At 44.8% G+C, this 20,865-nt stretch overlaps 2 protein-coding genes across 6 annotated transcripts in view; one reads left to right on the top strand and one right to left on the bottom strand.

The window, feature by feature from the left end:
• Positions 1-1,067: 1,067 nt before the first annotated feature.
• Positions 1,068-14,191, bottom strand: LOC147027895 (bifunctional FAD diphosphatase/FAD synthase-like). Of its 5 annotated transcripts, XM_085877644.1 has the most exons (7): positions 13,912-14,191; positions 11,997-12,762; positions 11,604-11,751; positions 6,050-6,148; positions 5,765-5,954; positions 2,579-2,652; positions 1,068-2,293 (listed from the first exon to the last, which is right to left on the bottom strand). In XM_085877644.1, exons 1-7 carry the CDS (start codon positions 13,933-13,935, stop codon positions 2,149-2,151), a joined length of 1,446 nt encoding a protein of 481 aa, XP_085733770.1. In that variant the 5' UTR covers positions 13,936-14,191; the 3' UTR covers positions 1,068-2,148. The 5 variants fall into 5 exon arrangements, 4 of the variants coding, with proteins under 4 accessions (XP_085733770.1, XP_085733769.1, XP_085733771.1 ...); XM_085877643.1 differs by lacking the exon at positions 13,912-14,191 and having other exon boundaries at positions 11,997-13,364; XM_085877645.1 differs by lacking the exons at positions 1,068-2,293; positions 13,912-14,191 and having other exon boundaries at positions 2,575-2,652; positions 11,997-13,370.
• Positions 14,192-14,517: 326 nt separating this feature from the next.
• The window catches only part of LONP1 (lon peptidase 1, mitochondrial), a 47,092-nt gene continuing 40,744 nt past the window's right edge, over positions 14,518-20,865 (top strand). Inside the window, exons 1-5 of the mRNA XM_085877642.1 lie at positions 14,518-15,178; positions 16,730-16,818; positions 18,032-18,148; positions 19,030-19,270; positions 19,891-19,952. Of these exons, the coding sequence (XP_085733768.1) occupies positions 14,552-15,178; positions 16,730-16,818; positions 18,032-18,148; positions 19,030-19,270; positions 19,891-19,952 (1,136 nt within the window). The 5' untranslated portion in view covers positions 14,518-14,551. The remainder of the gene's footprint in view (positions 15,179-16,729; positions 16,819-18,031; positions 18,149-19,029; positions 19,271-19,890; positions 19,953-20,865) is intronic.

The following is a 20,865-nucleotide window of genomic DNA, read 5'->3' as shown; positions in this document are numbered from 1 at the left end:
TGGACCAGGACATAACCGAATGAAACTATAACGGCACTCGGTAGAGCGCATAGCTCTACCAGGCTGAACAGTTTATGTTTTGTATCCCAATGATAGGCCGGATCTGCATCCGGACCAATCTGATGACCTTGTTCTTGTCACCTACCCAACTCATCCATCAAGTTTTGTCCGAATCCGTCCATAACTTTTTGAAATATTGTGCTACGTATCGTTTTTGGCCCTATCTCTCAATGGTGAAGAATCACTTTAAAAATCTTTTATCTGGATCCGAATCTTCCCAAAAATCTAATTAATTCGTCCTTGTCACAAACCCAAACTGTCCATTAAATTTCGTCCGAATCCGTCCGTAACGTTTTGAGATATCCAGCTCACAGACAGGCAAACAAACAGGGGTGAAAACATAACCTCTGTTGACCTTCGGTGGTGGAGGTAATAAACAGAGCACCTAAAGCCATACAAAATACCGAAGATATGTTTTCCACCTGTTTGGGACAATAGCTCAGGTGGTCGTGTGCTCGCCAGTGTGTTGCTTCGTGCTGATTCCAGAGAAGCTGCCATTTTGTACAGTGCTAAAAGAAGCTGCAGAGTACATAATCCTTCAGATGGATAACTAAAGCTGGTCGTCCTATCTGCATTTAGGGTATGGATGTCAACTGTTATTTTACTTTTAAAAGAATAGGCCACTGTGTGCTGGCCAAATTATTTGCTTGGGGTGAGGTTTTGCACTTCTTTCAGAAGGCAAGAGTAATAGGGAATGGGTATGGCTAATAAAAGGCCAGAGCCTTTACTTTATAAATCAGGTAAATGTCTCAAACCTACAACAGCTTTCGATGACCTCGACAGTGAATAGGAAATCAAGAAGGTATCGTGTGTGTGTGTGTGTGTGTGTGTGTGTGTGTGTGTGTGTGTGTGTGTGTGTGTGTGTGTGTGTTTTTGAGGAATACAATGAGGAACTTAAATACCAATTTCCAGAATAATTTCAACCTAAATCCCATTTATTGAAAGAATCGCGCACTTCTGTCAATTTTTTTTTTTAATGATAAAGCAACAGTTTGGCCAAGAAAACATAAACAATTTAAAATCTTTATTTGTTGATACTATACATTGAAGGAGTCGACCAACAAGATGGCCCACAGACGTTAATCTCAGCTCCTCAAAAGTTCAAGGAACCATGCGGCCCGCGTCCTGTCGCGTTCATGAATGCTTCTGCGGCATTGTGTTATATGCAGCTCGTGGCTGCCGGTTGCATCTCCTCCGGGAGGCGTGCCTGTGCCGCTCGATCCGTAAATTACGGAATTAATTTACGATGATCCTCTATTACACAGCACCATCGGAGTAACAATTAAGCTCAGCATTACGATTTTAAGTAAACACCTACGGGGGTGGCATTCTGACGGACATGAACTGAAAACAATACGAAGGTGAACAGGACAAAATCTGTGGAAGAATAATAAAGCAATTCAATCACACCCTCGACCGTAAAGCTAGAGTCAATAAACGGTATTCTGAGTTTGCGCGAGTTGGTGAATCCCCATCACGAACGAGGTCCTCGTTACATCGAAAAAAAATATTCAGAAGCTCCAAATCACAAGTTCTGGAATTTTTTCCTGTGGTTCGAAAAAGTAGGGTTGGGAAAGCTGGAAATGTCGCAGTTTGGGAGTCATGCTTATGTGTTCGTCAGTGATAAGGTGGTTTCAACAATCTGATTAATGCGCTGAGTTTCTAATGCGTGTAATTGCCACTTTTGTGATGGATAGCCGATCACAATAAAAATTAATAAACACGTGTGGATAGTTCGGTCGCTGCAGTTTGTCACGCCCTCTTAATACGTGTCAAGTTATTGGGGAAATTAACAAAGGAAAATAAATAAGTAAAACTCCCCATTCCCACTCAGCTTGTTTTCAGCTTTTCAAAGTGAGATCTAATGTGGAAGGTGACCGTCACAAAACGCTCTCATGAATCTCTTTCGTTACCGGAATATCCTTCTTTAGGATCTTCCATAGGTTTTTATTTTTTCCAAATAGTGTGGCCTCGCGTGATACTGAAAATCTAATAATCAGGCGTTCGACACATGCCCATTTTATAACATGGCAGATGTCACATTGCGACTCAGTTACAGGCCAGAATAGTCTTAACGGGGTGATCTTTTCAAGGTCGTTCCTTCCTGGATGTCCTTTCCTGATCGCTCTGCTGGAGGGTGTAGGCTGGTCGGTAGCTCCAGATGCCCTCTGGTTTTTTGTAGCGAAGTGCTGGATTTCTCTCGGTATCTCGCCGGTTCCCCAACGACGTGTACCTGCCAGATGGAAGGGAAACGGCAGCATTGTGGTGTTATGCCCTTCATGTAGCTTATATGCAGAGTTGGTCTTTTTCGTACGAAAGGTATCTTACGGCACGTATGACTATCAGTTCTTGACATGTCCTCTTTTGTGCTTGTGAAAGTCAGTCGACACACACACACACACACACACACACACACACACACACACACACACACACACACACACACACACACACACACACACACACACACACACACACACACGAAATAAACCCACTGATAATTTCTCAAATGACTCACCCTCTGTCATACAAGACGCAATACGGGACATGCAGTGAGCGCAGAAATGCCCACACATCCTCGTAACTCCAGTTCTGTACAGCCAAGAAAATGACACCAAAGGATGACATCATTATCACAAACATAAATATAACGAAATACTCACAGCAGCTAATTCATACTCATCGCTCATCCGTCCTGTATACAGCATTACATGAAAGAGACATTTTTGCATCAATGTACTTTTACATGAATCACAATTTAATTTTAGATTGGATTGTGAAGCATGAGCATCCAAGCACTGAACACCCATATCCAGTGTGTTCATTTATCCATTTTAAGCATGTTTTAAATGGCACGCGCACGCGCATGCACGCACGCACGCACGCACACACACACACACACACACACACACACACACACACACACACACACACACACACACACACACACACACACACGCACGCACACGCACACTTTACCCGATCCATGCCTGTTCAACCATTCAGTGTGTGTAAAGATTAGTTTGGATAGTACACCGACATTTTTTCCCATGTGTCTGTCTTTGTCTCTCTCCGATGAAGGGTAAAGCCCGAAACGCCAGCACCTTGTGATCTTTTACAGTGGATAACTACCGTATTTTCCGGTGTATAAACAGCACATTTTTTATCGGCAAAAAAAGGGTAAAAGTTGGGGGTGCGGTAAATATACGGGTATAGAAAAAAAATCAGTCTAAAAACGATCAATGTTGAATTGTAATTATATTCAAAATGAACACTTTTGTTGCAGTCGGAACTGCTGTTAAGCTCAATTCCGCCATTTAAATTTCGAAAGTCGGTTCAGATTAAGAGTTTGTTCAGCATTTTCTTAACCGTGTGCAGAAATTAAATAAAGTAATGGCCAGAGACACCCGGAGTTTAGGTGTGTGGCGTGTATCGAGCCTCACGGCTCTGAAAACACCATTAAACACAAAAGAAGAACACCTGATCTCACATCAAAAGAAGAATTATTCACAATAGCTGGAGTCCATTAATCCATCTCAATAAGCTAGCGGGGCAAGCTTCCCTCGTATGTCGCGTTCAAGAGGAAGACACTCCCCAAAGACCACTTTCCAGCCGGCATCATTGTTCGTGCGCAACAGAAGGGGTGGGTAGATGAGGGACTTGTCGTGGTGATGATCTTTTTACATGCATCATTTTCTACATGAACATCCGATGCAGGCAGAATTAATCCACCATGCTCGTGACTTACATGCGGACACTATGATCGCAGATGCTGGAGATCAGAGCGTGGTTTAAAACTAGGAACAACCAATCAACCCCGAGAAATTTTCTCTACGAGGGCAGGAAATGGATTTAAAAGGAAGAATAAGAATCTCATGAGAGCGAGGATCCACATTGGGACGGCGGAGCTTTAAGAAGTACCAGTACTGTTCGGTTCTTTTGGCTTCCTTGGTTCTCTTCATTCTTCCTGGTTCTCTTCATTCTCCCTCGTTTCTATCAGTGGTTCCTAACTTGCTTCCCACTAATTACTCGCGTCGACCAGACGAACTTTGTTACTTTGCAGACCTTTGTATTCGACCCAGGTTTTCAGGAACATTTGCTGCATCTCGGTGAAACCCCCATTTTAGAGGCTTGATATTTTCATCAGTTGAAAATCAACATTTCGTGACGTGTTTCCCGCTGGGATTTTCAACCCGGATTCCGAGGAGCATTGGCCACATGCATCTTGGTTGAACTTTCACCACTGCTCCCATCGCTACGTTGGCTGAACATTATGTTGACTCTCTCTCTCTCTCTCTCTCTCTCTCTCTCTCTCTCTCTCTCTCTCTCTCTCTCTCTCTCTCTCTCTCTCTCTCTCTCTCTCTGTCTGTTTGTCTGTCTGTCTGTCTGTCTGTCTGTCTGTCTGTCTGTCTGTCTGTCTGTCTGTCTGTCTCTCTCTCTCTCCAACTTCTTGAAAATGAGAATAAGACTTTTAGACGAAATTAAGCGGACATGGGAGTAAGCATGTTGATACCTCCGTCCCTTTGTTCTGTACAAAGTTAATGTACAAACATATTTAGATCTAGATCAGAAAATAAAATGATCAATATATTAATTAACTTTGAGGGTGAAAAACAGGGGGGCGGTCAACACACGGTCACAGTTTATACACCGGAAAATACGTAACAATTTTATTATGTTTTTATTCCCTCATACCACCAACACAGACCGCCAGTTTCATGCTGGAACTAGAAGGGCACTCGGGAGAGCGCACACCTCCACCATGTAATGCCTGATCCACGAGAACATATCGGGCCCAATAAATACATTTTTTAAATATCGTGCTATGTATAGTTTTTGCCTCAATCTCTCAATGGTGACGAATCACTTTCAAAATTAAATAATTTTCGTATCCGGATCCGGAATCGGTTCTTCACCAAAATCAAAGCAATTCATCCCTGCCACACACCCAACATGTCCACCAAGTTTTGGCCGAATCTGTTCTCAACTTTTTGAGATATCCTGTACACAGACAGACAGACAGACAGACAGACAGAAAGGGGCGAACACATAACCTCCTTCACCTTCGGTGACGGAGGTAATTAGCAACTACATTTACGTATGAGTACAATGGCATACAATTTGAGAGAAATTAAGGGATATTTTATTACAACAAATCTCACTGCATCTGCATTTGAGAGAAGGGCATCCTGGAGATGGGATTACAAAGTCAGCTGTCCTTTTAGCCTTTAGGTTGTAGACGTGTCTGAGATCTTGAGCTGACCGCTTACACTGCACCAGAACAGACATTTCAGTTGGATTTGATCGAGATAGAGAGACAGACAGCTTAGAGGTGAGCCCGTTATCGACCATGCTATCCTGCTATCCCTCATCCTATAATCCCGACACTTCTGTAGAGGTCTCCCGCAAACAGAGCCCACTCCCTGTTGCATTTATTGCAGGTGAGGTGAGATGATCATGTCATGCATCCTTGTTCCTCTGAGCACAGAGTCTTTATGGGCTGTAAACACTGAATGATGAAGCAGTGCTCTGTTATTAAATAAATAGTTATTATGAATGCCACTCCTTTAGTCAAGGACTCTATCAAAAATGGATTTGGCTAAAATTGTCTTTTTACTTCTCTTTATGAACTTAGTGAGCTCCGATTGTGGTTTTTCTTCGCATGATTTCCTGTTTAAAACTTCCACCCAACTCTGCATCCTACCAGCAAAGGGTTGATGCGCATGAATTGCGGCCAGTCAGGGTCTGTGGGTGCCATCTCCTGGAGGTTTCGCCCACTGGGATCTGTAGCCCGAGTGCCCATAAGCACCGCACGTACAGTAGGATTAGAATTCCTGAACTCTGCAAGAGATTCAAGCAGCCCACCCTCCAAAACGCGCAGTTTAACGGCATACCTGGAGGAACAGGTAGAAGAGACGGAGGTAGATATGGACTTGCAAGTTCTACCGAGAAAGAAGGGCCGACAGTTTGTGGTGTAAATCAGTCTTACCTGTGGCATGTCTGCTCAATAAACTTCTCCAGCTCAGGGAATGACTCTGGTTGCCTAACATAGAGGCATAAAAGTGATTTTTTCTTAGTTGGGAACTTCCTAAATGGAGAAAGAAAGCAAAGTGCATCTATAAAATACAAAGTTAAGAGGCAGACAGAACAAGTATCCTTTAACGAACCAAAAAAAAAAACCGGATCAAAGCATTTCAAAAGTAATGATAAAAAACATGAATAACGAGAACTCGGTGGAGCGCACACCTCGTCTCTGCAAGGCTGCACAGTTGACATTTTGTAACACAGATAGGCCAGATCTGGATGTGGACCTGAACCAAAATCGAAAGCACAGCCGGGGGGGCTAAAAACACATTCATTTACCGGAGTTGGTCAATGGCGGGAGGAGTTAATCTCAGGTATCTTGCGTTGTTTGCCCCGATGCAAAGGTGATGCAGAGGGCTGCTGGGGTTCGAATCCCATCGATGTCGTTTGATTAACTCGGTCCACATTGGGCTGACACTGGGCATGAGGGCGCCTCTGCCATGTGAATGATACGTATCGAGGCCATGACCGGTTACATTTACATATGGATTCCAGACACTGATGAGGCTCATGAAGCATGCCCTGACCACACTCCGCCAATTTTTTTTTGAGAACTAATTAATTAATTAATGTCAATGTGACTGTTTGGGGCTTCGTTTTTATTACGTCATGCCACGTCACATTCCCTGTCCCAATCAATGGGTTTAAATGCTTTATTTTAGAGAATATTTAAATTATCTCATTTGCAAATACAACCTGTCGCTTCGCTTATGGGTCAATAAAGTGAGGGGGGGGGGGGGGGGATGGAGAAAGAGGGAGGAAGAGAGAGAGAGAGAGAGAGAGAGAGAGAGAGAGAGAGAGAGAGAGAGAGAGAGAGAGAGAGGAGGCAGGTGTAGGGTGAGATTGGGAAGGGAAGGCAGAGAGGATGGAGAAGGGAGAGTTCGGGGGGGAGGTGGGGAGAGCGACACTTCAGCAAACGTTGCTATATTCACTGCGGGAGGGAGGGGTGCATGAAAGAGACACACACATGCACGCACAACCGCCATGGATACTTCGAGACCTGTGAGGGATGTGTAGCACCTTCTGAAACCCACACATGGAGATAACCAAAACACATGCACACGCACACACACGCACGCACGCACGCACGCACGCACGCATGAGCTGGGGAATGAGCTGGCTGTAAAGCAGGGGAATGAGTCCCTAAAACAACAACAAGCATGAGAAGCCCCGCCTTCCCGGGTTTGGGGGCAAGCAGGTCACGCCCCGGGGGCGATGGACAGAGAGGAAGGTTGGCTGGCACAGGGTGAGGAGGTTCCTACTGGATGGGACGAGGGATGGGAGTGATCGAAGGCACAGGAGAGGCAGGTGCATTTATTGGATAAAAAGGCCTTCAAGATTATTGGAATCTCCCAGGATGAAGCTGAGTCTACGGGCCGATCACTTCGCCATCGCACACAGGTCGGTGGTCTCCGTATTCTACCCCCTCCTTTCTGGTCTTGCACCCTCTGTTCTTCCCCTGCTTTGTCCTCCCCAGGTTTCTACAGGGCACACACCGTCCACCATCAAACCCTTTCTGGTGAAACGACCTAAATCCAGTGACCCAAAATCCAGTGACTCACTGTGACCCAAGAAAAGGGACTTGATTGATGCTATACTCGACTTCGTTGTTCAGCTTTCGATATTCATTGGTCTGAACATGTGACAAATATAATGAGCCGTGGTTCTCTTCCAAAGCTGTTGGTTAAACTTAGAAGAAGATGTCTCAGAATTTCTGGGCACTGCGACTGCTGCAACAACGAACCTGTTTCCATCCTTACACTCTGGGACATCTAAACATGGAAAGCCAAAGCAGGGCAGACCAGCTGCTCTCAAGGACATCGACATGTTGAAGAAGGATGTGGGCCTGGAGAGAGAGGAACTCAATGCTCGATCAAGAAGATTGGAAGCCGAGGATCATTGTCATCTGAGAGAGGGGACTTAAGAAGAAGAAGAAAACAAAGAAGTTGGGATAAACAGTGGTTGCTCTTTATAGCCAAAGATGGTCTTTCACATGTGATGTGTGAACACCTGGGTGTGTGAATTTTTTTAGTTGTGCATTTTAAGAGCTTTGCTCCTCACACAGCGATCACCCTCTGAGATTGGGAGCAGTGTACCCTTGTGTGAAGGAAGAACAGAGCATGCACAATGTACAGTTTATGGCAGGAATTTTGAATTTTGCCAGGGTATTTGGCAATACCTTGTCTACTCTCCATTAAAAAAGGGATTTTGTACATCCAATTAATGCTAACAGATGGGACACATGAATTAACACCCCCATTCGAGGAAGAGCACAACAAACACAGACTTGACAGCTCATGGTGAACGAAAAACGTCAGTGATCCCAATGAATGCATTTGTAGATTTTAACCAATTGTACAAAATGATGGTTTAATGTCAGTGATGGTATACCTAATAATGTGCAGATGAATAACACTTAGTGAATCGAGAGTTCACAGAACACCGTACCCTGCACAGACTTGAGAAAGAGGACGTGGGAAGGGTCTTTTCAACTCTTGCTTTGCACTTCCGAGCACAATCTACATTTCCTATGAGCCGCCATTTTGTCTGAATCTCGATATTCTCCAATTCTGAGAGCGCGAGTAGCAAATTTGATTGGTCAAGACGGTATACAATGGTGTAATATTTAGTCCAAGTATTGCTAACTGGAGGTTTTTGAAAGTGCCAACATAGCAATTTGTGTTCTACAGAGTTTAAGTATATAATTCAAATGAAATACAATAAAGATTATAGAGGTTGTAGAAAAAAAAAACTTTTTGCAGAAGTTTACCGCCGTTGATGCAGCATCTTTTTACGCCACCTTATTTAACACTTTACATAAGTTATTAGTGACTGTTGTTTGTGTCCTTTATGACTTCCTTAAAAACAGTAAGTTTCCTGTTTGGAATGATTTTCAATTTTGTTCGACTGCGAGATAGGCAGAGTTTAAAAAAAAAAAAAAGCGCACCCGTGTCCGAAGTGGTGCAGTTTGGCATTTGCTTCTCGTGATGCTCGGCAGCTACAGCTCTCCCTTGTGTCAATTCAGCGTCTGCACCATTTAAAAATTATTTTGAGGGAAGGATGGACATACCAGATATTGAAGCTGCTACACCGCTTAAAAATTACCATACTCTGTGTGCATGTTCAGTCGGGACGAGATGCCGTACAATTTGCCAAATTCAGAGCCAAAGTAATGCTAAACCGCAGGTTCGTGTTCTGAGTCACATTCTGATTCATGTTCTGCAGTGTTCAGTGCTGGGGTGTGCCTCTGCCCAAATGAAAGAGTTGGAGGAAGACACCATATCTGGTTTGGGTGCTTCTGAATACCAATGGGCAGGACATATCTGGGGCTTGTGAATGTATGGGGTAAGTTTAAAATGACCTTTTAAAATTAAAATACTATTAATAATGTGGGGGAGGGGGGCAGGGTGGGGTTGAATGGGAGCTGTGAGGGCTGTTATTAATATATTGTCTGTCTGGTTCTCATAAATTTTTTTCATCAGCGGGAGGGGGGGGGGATTTTTTTCATCAGCAAGGACTTGCTGCCCTCTTGAGTGTCCTTGAGTCCTGTGTCCTTGATAAAGATAAATGTCTTTGAGTGGCCCAGTCAGAGCCCCGACTTAAATCCAATCGAAAATCTGTCGCATGACTTAAAGATTGCTGTCCATCAACACTCCCCACGCAACTTGACTAAGCTTGAACAGTTTTGTGCAGAAGAATTGGAAAATATTGCCCAATCAAGGTGTGCAAAGTTGGTAGAGACTTATCCCAACAAACTCACAGTTGTAATCGCCGCCAAAGGTGTTTCTACAAAGTGTTAACTCAGGTGGGTGGACAGTGGACACGTATCCAACCAAGATGTTCTAGTTTTGTATTTTTAATTAATTTTCTGAAATATGTAGAACCTGTTTCTCATTTGGAAGTTGTGGGTTACGATGTATAAATCAAGGTAGTAAAAGTCTGATTTAACGAAATTGAATTTCAGGCAAAAGGTAAGAATAAACCAATGTCACCTGCAGGGTGACCCATATCTTGTCAAAAGGTGACCACGTGTGACTTCTTTAAGGTCACACTGAGGTGAACAGAGCTGTTATCCACCAGGAGCGACTCCTTGAGGAATTTCTGCCTACGAGAGATTCCGATGAGAATCGTTCTACAGAGTAAGCATGAAAAATATGGTTTTGCCTCAAAACGTCACCAAATGACGTCATAATGTCTCAAGCTTGACATATCTAGAAAGCACTCATCGAGGTGTTCAATTTGAGGTACTACACGATATGGTTCCTAAAACTTGAAAATTTGACCTTGGGGTCAAATATGTTTGACCTCAGGTGCTAACCATGAAGGTCAAGGCCAATCGCCGCCAAAAACTAATCAGCTGAGCGCCAGACCATGAACTATATTCCTATGAAGTTTGGAGATGATTTGATTAAAATTACTAAAAAAAATAAGGGTTTCGTCGACCTCCATGATTTACCGCAAAGTGACCTTAACCTTTGACCTTGACCTTCACCTTGACCTTTATGTGTGCTGAAGGGTATTGTAAGAATACTACGATATGTGTACCCACAAGAGTTTCCGATGAGAATTGTGCTCTACAGAGTGATATAAAAAGGTGAAAAATCCAATGATTACAGACAAACAAACAAAAAAAAAAACTTACCAAGTAACAGATCTTGCAAAGACTTCGATTTGGCAAGATAAAAAGGTAAACATTTTGAAAGGGGGTGTAGACTTTCTATAGGCACTGTGTACAACCGAGAAAGTTGTTCAGTTTCACGTGGACCCCAGGGTGTGCCTGTTATCGTTAAAAAGACTCACTGAATTACAGATTTTGCATTGGCGACGGCAGGTTAAAAAGTGCCTGTGTTAGGGTTAGCCTAACCCTAACCCTAACCCTAACAGAGGTGAGTCACTGGAAAAGTACACTGCATGTGCACAAAAGGCCACGTTAGCATTCATACATCATTTTGAAAGCCCCGTATTGCTTAACTGCTTTTTAGCTTCGTGTGCGGGGTAATAAAGACAGGTGGGCTCGCAGGATGGCCAAGAGGTATGCACACTCATGTCCGAACCGTTTAGCCTGGGTTCAAATCTAGACTCGGCGAGAAACTGTCACCTCGGTGTTTCACAGGCAGGGTTATTCATTATTGCGTGTGCCGTTCCTCGGATGGACGTTAAACTGGGCTTCACATCTGCTGACATTACTTGGTGGATGTCAAAGATCCCACGGTGTCCTTCGCGAAGAGAAGTCGAGCTCTCACTGGCACCATGAACAAATTCTAAATTCCTGCCATGACTTCCTCTGAGTGGCAACCCATCCAGGATTGCAACTCGAACCGAGAAACTGCTTCGGCAGAACCCAACGCTCTGTACAGAGCATGATACATCATCAATAAAGACTGTATTGCATTGGAGCATTAAAAAGTTATTTTATTTCATTTCAGTACCAAACTCAAAACTGAAATGCCAGTACTAACCGGCACAATGCGGCGTGCAGGAGGTGCAGCAATGCAGTGCAATCTTTTCCACCGTTGAAAGCGAGCGAGAGCTCAGAGAGAAGATGCTGGGAGAGCGTAGCATTAATGATATTCAGCGCCTCCCTCACTCGCCCTCCCAATTCAGAATCTGGAGAAAAGGGTCGGATGAGTGGGAATTAAAATAAATAAAAAAAACCACACGAGGTTTGAAAGATAATGACACCCAGAGAAGGAGAGGGGGGTAAACGTTGAAACCACTGAGCTCAATATGGGTTTATCATGGTTTGGAGGGAGATATGGATGTTGATTAAGTAAAGCAGAATAAAGAAATAAATATATATTTGAAGTAAAACAAATACATCAACTTTTGGTGTAAATTCATGATCCCCCCACCTTTTTCAGCCAAAGCATAGACCCGTTCCTCAGCCACCAACTCCGGCCTGGTCTCCAATTCGATGAACGCAGCTGATGGCAACCGCTCCACAATCCAGCGCTTCGCGTGCTCCACATGGTCCTTTGACAAACCATCCACAGTCACCTTCACCCTGTGGTAGTTGCTCTGCCAGTCTGGATAAGACCCGATGGACACCAAATCGGTAAACGCTGCTTGTGCCTCAGAAAGCACACCCGCAACCGAAACCTCATCAGACACCAGGTAGAGTTCTGTCGAAATTGTCTGACTTCCATTTCTGAAGAGGTGTTCCAAACCTTCAAACGAACGTTCCAGGAGTGCTGGGATTCCAGGAAATACGAATACATTTCCGACACTAACAACAGGAAATGGAAGCCGATCTCCGGTGGTGGGGTCATGGCCATAATTGAGTGTCGCTGTTGCCGGCACGCAGGCAAGCTTCAGGTGTGGAGACCCTGGCATCGATGGCCCGAAGAATTGTTGGCAAAGTGACAGAAGCTCCGGGTGTTCTACTAGCGGTTGCCCAAAAGCCCTTGCCACGCCAGCAAAGGTGACATCATCATGTGTCGGACCAATTCCACCTGTGGTCAGCACCATGGAGTGACGAGCAGACAGCGACTTAACCTCGGCGGCGATGGCAAACTCACAATCTCCCACAATCGATATCCGCGTCACAAGGTGACCGTACAGACGCAGACGGTGACACAGGAAGTAGGAATTTGAGTCTTGGGTCTGTCCCTTCAGGATCTCATCACCGATAACCAAGATCGCCACAGAGCGTGGATCAGGGATCACGTTTGACGGATGTTTAGGAGAAGTGTGTTGGGTTTGGGAAAGAGCACACCGAGAGATGAATGGAAAGCGTAACAATGGAGTGCGCAAGAGGCAAGACATGGTAAACCAAATGATTTTGGAGAAAAATTAGGACAATGGGCTCAATAAGGAAAAAGCGTGGTGTGGAAAGAGAAAACTAAATATATTTTGGGGTGAATGACATAATGTACAAGGTGACGTGGCCATAGGAACAGAAGTAATGAATGAGATGCACCTGCACCCTTGGTGTGGCAGTGATTGTAGTTGTTGAAGAAAGAATGAAAGAAAGATTGAAAGAATGAAAGAAAGAATGAATTAAAAAGAATGACAGAAAGAATGAAAGGAAGATTGAATGAAATAATTAAAGAATGAATGAAGGAAAAAAATTACAGAAAGAAAGAAAGAAATAATTAAAGAATGACAGAAAGAATGAAAGAAGAACAAAAGAATGAAAGATTGAAAGAAAGAATGAATGAAACAAAGAAAGATTGAAAGAATGAAATAAAAAATGAATTAAATAATGAAAGAAAGAATGAATGAAACAATTAAAGAATTAAAGAATGAAATAAAGAATGAATTAAATAATGAAAGAAAGAATGAATGAAATAATTAAAGAATGAAAGGATAATGAATGAAATAAAGAAAGAATGAAATAAAGAATGAATGAAATAAAGAATGAATGAAAGAATGAAAGAAGAATGAATGAAATAAAGAAAGAATGAATGAAAGGTGAAGTAATTAAATAATTAAAGAAAGAATGAATTAAAGAATGAATGAAAGAATGAATGAATTAATGAAAGAATGAATGGAGAATGAATGAAAGAATGAATGAAAGGTAGAAAGAATGAAAGAAAGAATGAAAGGAAGAATGAATGCAAGAATGAATGAAAGAAAGAATGAAAGAAAGAATGAAAGAAAGAATGAAAGAAAGAATGAAAGGAAAAATGAATTAAATAATGAAAAAAAAAGTTTGCCAATATTTAAATAATTTTTTTTGGGGGGGGGTGTACAAACGGTTGATTGTTTAAGACAAGGAATAATTAGTCGCAAGATAACTACTTTTATACTAATTGTTCAGCATACTTTGTATGGAAGAAGAAGAATCATGAATTTCCGTGGAGAACGAGGTCGAGACGGTTTATTTCACGCAATCGGAGAGCTCACTCACGTCTCACGTCCTTCATGCGAATCAAAACATGAAATTAAATTGCTATTTTAGTTGAAGCCGGTTTTCCTCAACTTCAAGTTAAACATTCGATACAAATATCTGGGTAACGTTAACACAAACTATTAACGTCGCACTCGTCAACAAACCGTCGCAGCCATGAAGGATACAAATCGCTGAAACCGCCGCCGGTTACACCGCACAAGTCGCAGGATTTGAAAGAACGGACAAGACGAAATATACAGTCGAAAATAAAATTACATTTCCCTTATATATATATATATATATATAAATACGAATTATTAAATAGAGTGTAATTATTCGTTGTTCATTAAGAGGGAAACTTAAACGATTTAAAAACGGCGACCAAGGCCGGAAACGCTGACACAACATACTCTGCCGAAACGGATAGAGACTGTACGAAGGAAGCGCTGGGGAAATGTAAAAATAATGTCCATGAACCGTTGAAGAGATCAAATTTTACATTTGTTCTCCCAGTTCAACACATAAATCAATGCAAAGCGATGACGTCAGTTCCGCCGGATGTAAGGCGCTCACATGGCGACACATATGGCGAAAGCTGTTCGCTCGGTGCGATTGTGGTCGCGCCATGCTCGGTGCTCCGGCCTTGCTGCTCACGGAGTCAGGATCACCTGCCTCCCTTCTTCAGAGCCCCAATGGCGGAATCCTCGGGACAAGTCGACGCGATCGCTCTCACGTCCGGCTTTGCGGATTCCAATGGACTCACGTGCTCGTTCATCGGTACCACGAGGTGAAGCACCAGAGCGGTGTTCGACCGGGGTCTCGTCCCGAATCCCTTCAGCAGGGACCGCAGGTTCGGCTCGAAGTGCGTGGAGAACGGGCGTTTCGCTCTTGGAACCGTCCTCGTCTGTCAAGGCATTTGTTCCGTGGAACCTGTCGGACAACCGTCCTGGTGGTGCTGATTCTGGGGACTCGGTGGAAGGTGGTGGTGGTGGTGGTGGTGGTGGTGCTGCTGCTGCTGCCGGGGAGAGAGATGGAGAGGGAGACGGGGTCGCGGGTTCTGGGAACGGGGAGCAAGCTCCGGGGAGTTACGGGGTCGGGGTCGCTTTAGCCACCTTGGTGGTGCCGGAGGTTTTCCCACATGTTCCGGTACTCGCTGTGACCAGGAACCCCGTGTTTCCAAGATTCGTCAAGATCATTGAGGTAGCGATTACTGATCACGTGGTCTCTCTCGATGGAGTGAATAAATGTAAGGGAGGAAAAAGTGGAGATCGGAATAATATCTTTAACTTGTAATTACATGAACACTCTGATACATCACTTGGAGGGAGAGAAAAATTCAACCGGACACTCACACCGCCACTCCACTCCACTCCACGCCACTCCACTCCACTCCACTCCACTCCACTCCACTCCACTCCACTCCACGCCACTCCACTCCACTCCACGCCACTCGCACCGCCACTCCACTCACACGAGCGACCACCACTTCACTCACACGAGCGACCACCACTCCACTCCACTCCACTCACACGAGCGACCACCACTCCACTCACACGATCGACTGCCACTCCACTCCACTCCACTCACACGAGCGACCGCCACTCCACTCCACTCACACGAGCGACCACCACTCCACTCCACTCACACGAGCGACCGGCACTCCACTCCACTCCACTCACACAACCGACCGATCGGCACTCCAGTCCACTCCACTCACACGAGCGACCGCCACTCCACTGTACTCTACTCCACTCGCATGACTGACCGACCGGCACTCCGCTCCACTCCACTGGCACGACCGACTGACCAGCACTCCAGTCCACTCCACTCCATTTGCACGACCGATCGACCACCACGCCACTCCACTCCACTCCATTTGCATGACCGATCGACCGCCACTCCACTCCACTCCACTCGCATGACCGACCGTCCGCCACTCCACTCCACTCCACTCGCACGACCGACCACCACGTCACTCCACTTGCATGACCGACCGTCCGCCACACCACTCCACTCGCACGACTGACCGGCACTCCATTCCACTCCATTCCACTCCACGCCACACCACTCCACTCGCACGACCGACCGTCACACCACTCCACTCGCACGACCGACCGTCACACCACTCCACTCGCACGACCGATCAGCACTCCACTCCACTCGCACGACCGATCGGCACTCCACTCCACTCGCATGACCGACCGACCGCCACGCCACTCCACTCGCACGACCGGCACTCCACGCCACTCCACTCGCACGACCGGCACTCCACTCCACTCCACGACCGGCACTCCAGTCCACTCCACTCGCACAGCCGACCGCCACTCCACTCGCACGACCGACCGACCGGCACTCCACTCCACTCTACTCGCACGACCAACTGCCACTCCACTCCACTCGCACAGCCGACCGCCACTCCACTAGCACAACCAACCGACCGCCACTCCACTCCACTCCACTCCACTCGCACAGCCGACCACCACGCCACTCCACTCGCACGATCCAAAGAACAACAGCAACCAACCCAACCATTCCAAGGCAAACAAATATTTTAATCCTGGAACCTCGTTGCGTAGACCTTCTACAGCCTTGGTTGTGTGCAAAGTCCGTTCAATGAGTCGTACAGTGGAGTGAAATTATTTCGTTTTATTTTTTTTATTTTTTCCATTGAATTGAAAAATGATGAATCGGACAGCCAATCGGTCAACCTTACATCGATCATTTGAGAAATGCTTTCCCATGTTTGCGTAGGTGAAAAGTCCACGCTTGGTGGAGCTCCTCAGGCAGAAGGTGCGTCTGGCTCAGCCTTTTGCTGGAGTTTTCATGAGGAAGGATGACAGGTAGGACATATAGTGGAGGTGTTGGTGTTGGGTTGTCTTTGAGTTGAGCGTATCTTCTCCATCGACCATCGCATGATCGGTGTGTGTTGGGATTTGGTGTTGAACATATTGTTGTGGGCCGGGGGTCGGTGGCGAGAACGACCACTTGGTGGGGAAAGCTACGTCGTCTCCACCAGACTCCCCGGAATTGTAGGTCGTCGCTCGGATAACTCTGCGAGCCGGCGGGTCGTTTTACCAATCGTGGTCGCCAATATTTCAACCGCGTAGCATAGGGTCTATTTGTCTATAACCAATTTACCTAATTAACAATGCGATTTCGACTACCGGGGAAACCACGCCCTCAGCATTCTTGCTCGAACTGGGTCACTCTACCGACTGCGGTAGAGTTCCAACTACCGACTACCAACTCTAGTTCGGGTGCAGCCGAGCGGAAACTGCCAAAGCCGTGCCAGCTGGAATGAACGGATTATCGGGGATAAAACCCCGCCTAAACTCAGATCCGAACCATGCTGGACCAATTCAAGAAGGGACGGAAACGAACTGGGAACAATTCTAACAAGTTTTATTTACAGTAAATTCAGACACAAAGCAAGACTTAACTCGAATATGTAAACAAGGAATATTTACAATGATCCAAAAACACTTAATAAGTTCTACTTAAAGACGGACCCACACGCAGACACACGCTCAAATGAAAACTAACCCAGAGGTCTTTATTGGACCCTCGCAGCCAAGGAGAGAGACAAGCTGGGGGTCAGAGTTAAGATGGATACCTGGCCGTCGGAGAAAGGGGGGTACTCCATGCTGCGGCACCCGACAATAGTCGCTGGTTTGGTCCCCAGTCGCATGTGGGACTCGAAGTTCGGGTGGTGAGTAGCGGGGTCCGAGGAGGGGGGGTCAGGGTCGCTCTTTCCTTCCTTGTAGAGGGCCAGCAGAGACACGTTCGCCGCCGCGACGACCTTCGTAACAGCAAAAACCCTCCAAAACTCTGGTTGTCGGCAGGATGGCTTGTTGGAGGGTTAGTTGGATGTAAAGATTTAATAACCTAACTAAAAAGAAATCGCAATGCACACCTTTGATTCTCCCACTGGACAAAAGGAAGGGGGTCTGACTGCGCACATACTTAACAACATAACTGACTTTTGGGACATCTGTATGTTGAATGCATTTGGTTTTCAGATCCGTAACAATACGTTACCATTTCTGTGTCTAGTGAAGCTGACGAGGTGCGATCGTTGGATGAAGTGTACTCCGTGGGGACATTTGTGCAGATCCACGAGGTGCAGGACCTTGGGGACAAGCTCCGTATGATTGTCATGGGTCATCGCAGGTGGTGGAAATATTGTGTTTACTTTTGTGGCTGAATGCTCTTTAACCTTTGGGGGTTTGAGGTGGGGTGAGGGAGGGAGGGGTCCTCCTTTCCTATAAGTTTACATTTTACACTTTTTAAATATCGGGGCGTATTATGTGATTCCGTCCGTCCGTCCCTGTCTGCACTCTAACTCCCAAAGTTTTCAACTTTCACGTTTCATATTTGGTACATAGGTACAGACTGTGGAGATGGTGTGTCGTGACATACGTTCGTCATCTAAAGTGGTTGCCATGGCAACCAGGATGCTGTTTTCCATGTAGTAGCACAATTCTGTCTATACCTTCTTGTTCGGGCGTATATTGTGCTCACTTGTTATAATATTATTTTCATGCTGTTGCGATGTCCTCCTGTTGTTGAAAGTCTACATTTATGTCAGGTGAATGCTCACCTGCTCATCTTCACTCATTCATTCCTCTTTTTTTTTTTTCTTGCCTTTGGAACAAACTCCCGCACTCTCTTCAATCCCACACTTCCCTCAGGTCTTGAAAACAGCTGTTCACCACCATCTCTTATCTTTCCCCATCCAAAACCATGATCTTTTCTACCCCCTTTCATTCACCCTAAACCTGCCTCCTTCAAATTCCCTGCTTTCCTTCCTGAAAGTCCCTGCTTTGTAAGGACCTGAAAGTCCCTGTAATGTCCATCTTGTTTACTCTGTGTACCCCACTCCATCCCTCTCCCTTCCACAGATCTCATGTCTCTGTTCCCCACTGTTTTGGCCTTCTCCCTCCTGTCCCTCTTTGCTGCTGTTTCCCTTGTACGTTCTGTGTGCTCGCTCTTGTATGAGCCTCGACATTGTTTACAAAATCATTAATTTGTCTTTTTTTTTTTGTTATTAGGATTCGGATCACCAAGCAGTTGGAGTTGGAGACTGAAGCAGAGACATCAATTGAGGCGACCGTGCCTGTGTCAGAGGCAGACATTGAGAAGTCATTGATGGAGGGTGCGGATGAAGGCAAGCTTCAGTCAGATGCCGAGTCCGATGGCACAGTTTATGCCACCGAAAAGCCGCAAGAGGTCCTGATGGTTGAAGTTGAGAATATGACTCACGAGGAATTCCAACAGACAGAGGAAGTTAAGGTTTGTTGAGCATTGTTGATATCCCCATGCTTTTTGAAGAAAACTGAAAGACAGTTGTAATCGGCTCTGTCTGTTTGGCTGTCTGTCCATCACACTACCTCCTCCTAAACGGTTGTGCAGAAATTCATCAAACTTGGTAGTTAAGATCACCACATGGCAGGAAGGTATGAGAGCAGTATCATTTTTGCCTCCACCCCCTGCCTGGGGTGGGATCAAAAGGCCAAATTCCAAAATTTTTTTGCAATTACGGGCACACTTTTCAAACATTTTGTAATGAAACTTCCTATATGCAATCAACATTGGGGGACGCATTAAATATTTAACGATTTGTTTTGATTTAACCCTCAATTCATGCCCAAGGGGGGTGGACACGGGGTCACAGGGGTCAAAATGTGAAAAAAAAAAAATTTAACTCAAAATTTGATATCTGGTCGTTCCTGGTGAAATCTTTTGCCGTCTTTCAACTCTGCTTTCGGTGGGAAGCGTGGGGGTTTGAAACCGCGTGCCATCGACTTTGCTCTAGTTTTTGTTGTTGTGCAAGTGGAAATGTAGCATTAACTACCCAGTTTGTTGTTTATCATTTTCTTAAATTCTTCACCATTCTGCTCGACCCTCTCAAGGCTCTTACAGCAGAGATTGTGAAAACCATCCGGGACATCATCTCCCTCAACCCCCTGTACCGGTAAGGATCTTCATTCCACATAACAGCTCTCAACAGTCTGTCTTTAATGTCATGAAATGTGTTTTACAGTGGAGACAACGTGCAGAGTGAAAGTTGCATTTCTTGACATATTTGCTTATTGTCTTGTGTAAATTTCACCTCTTGCAGATTTTCGTTCATTATATTGTTACGGTTCTATAGTACAGTCAAAATGTCTGATGACATCCCGCAAACTCAACAGATTTTGATTCCTGGATATGTCCTCAGAGACAGAAAAAAAAGTCCTATGGGATCCTCCGCGGGGGAAAGTCCTGAAATCATGCAAATCCAATATGGCCGCCACCCGGCTTTGGGGAAAATGAGAAAATTGTAAAGATTGATATTTTAAGATGTAAATATATGTTTTTCTGCATTCTAATTGTTTCTAGGTATGGTCAGTATATTGATATACAAGAATAATTATAAAAAAGTGAAATGTATTGAGGGTAAAATAAACAATTATAGCTTTTTGTCCAGAAATGTCAATTTTTTGTCCCGAAAAAAAGTATATTTATCTGATACTGATTTTGGCTCCTGGACCAAAAAAATAAGAAATGTTGAAGACACAAGATGAAATCAAGTCTATGGCAATACAATATAATTATGTAAATCATTGAAACATGACAAAATTCACAATTCCACTCGGGGCAATCACATCTGCCTGACGAAGGTTTCGAAATGAAAATGAAAATTCGCATTAAACTCATAAACTACATCCATTACAAACTTACTATACATGTTGAGAAAAATCAAGCGTATTAAAGTTAGAACTCGACAATGTCGTCATCATCCTCATCATTGTCACATGGAGTGTTTGTGCAGCCAGAGCCCCTGCAGTTTCCACAAGCTGGAGTGCACTCAATGCTGTGCTTCTTGCATGTGCATCTCATGGTGC

The sequence above is a fragment of the Eptatretus burgeri genome, chromosome 4, assembly GCF_056783735.1.
Source record: "Eptatretus burgeri isolate ZD-2024b chromosome 4, Ebu_testis_v1, whole genome shotgun sequence".
Taxonomy (NCBI): Eukaryota; Metazoa; Chordata; class Myxini; order Myxiniformes; family Myxinidae; genus Eptatretus; species Eptatretus burgeri.
Note: the sequence above shows the minus strand (reverse complement) of the source record. Positions and strands in the feature narration are given on the sequence as shown.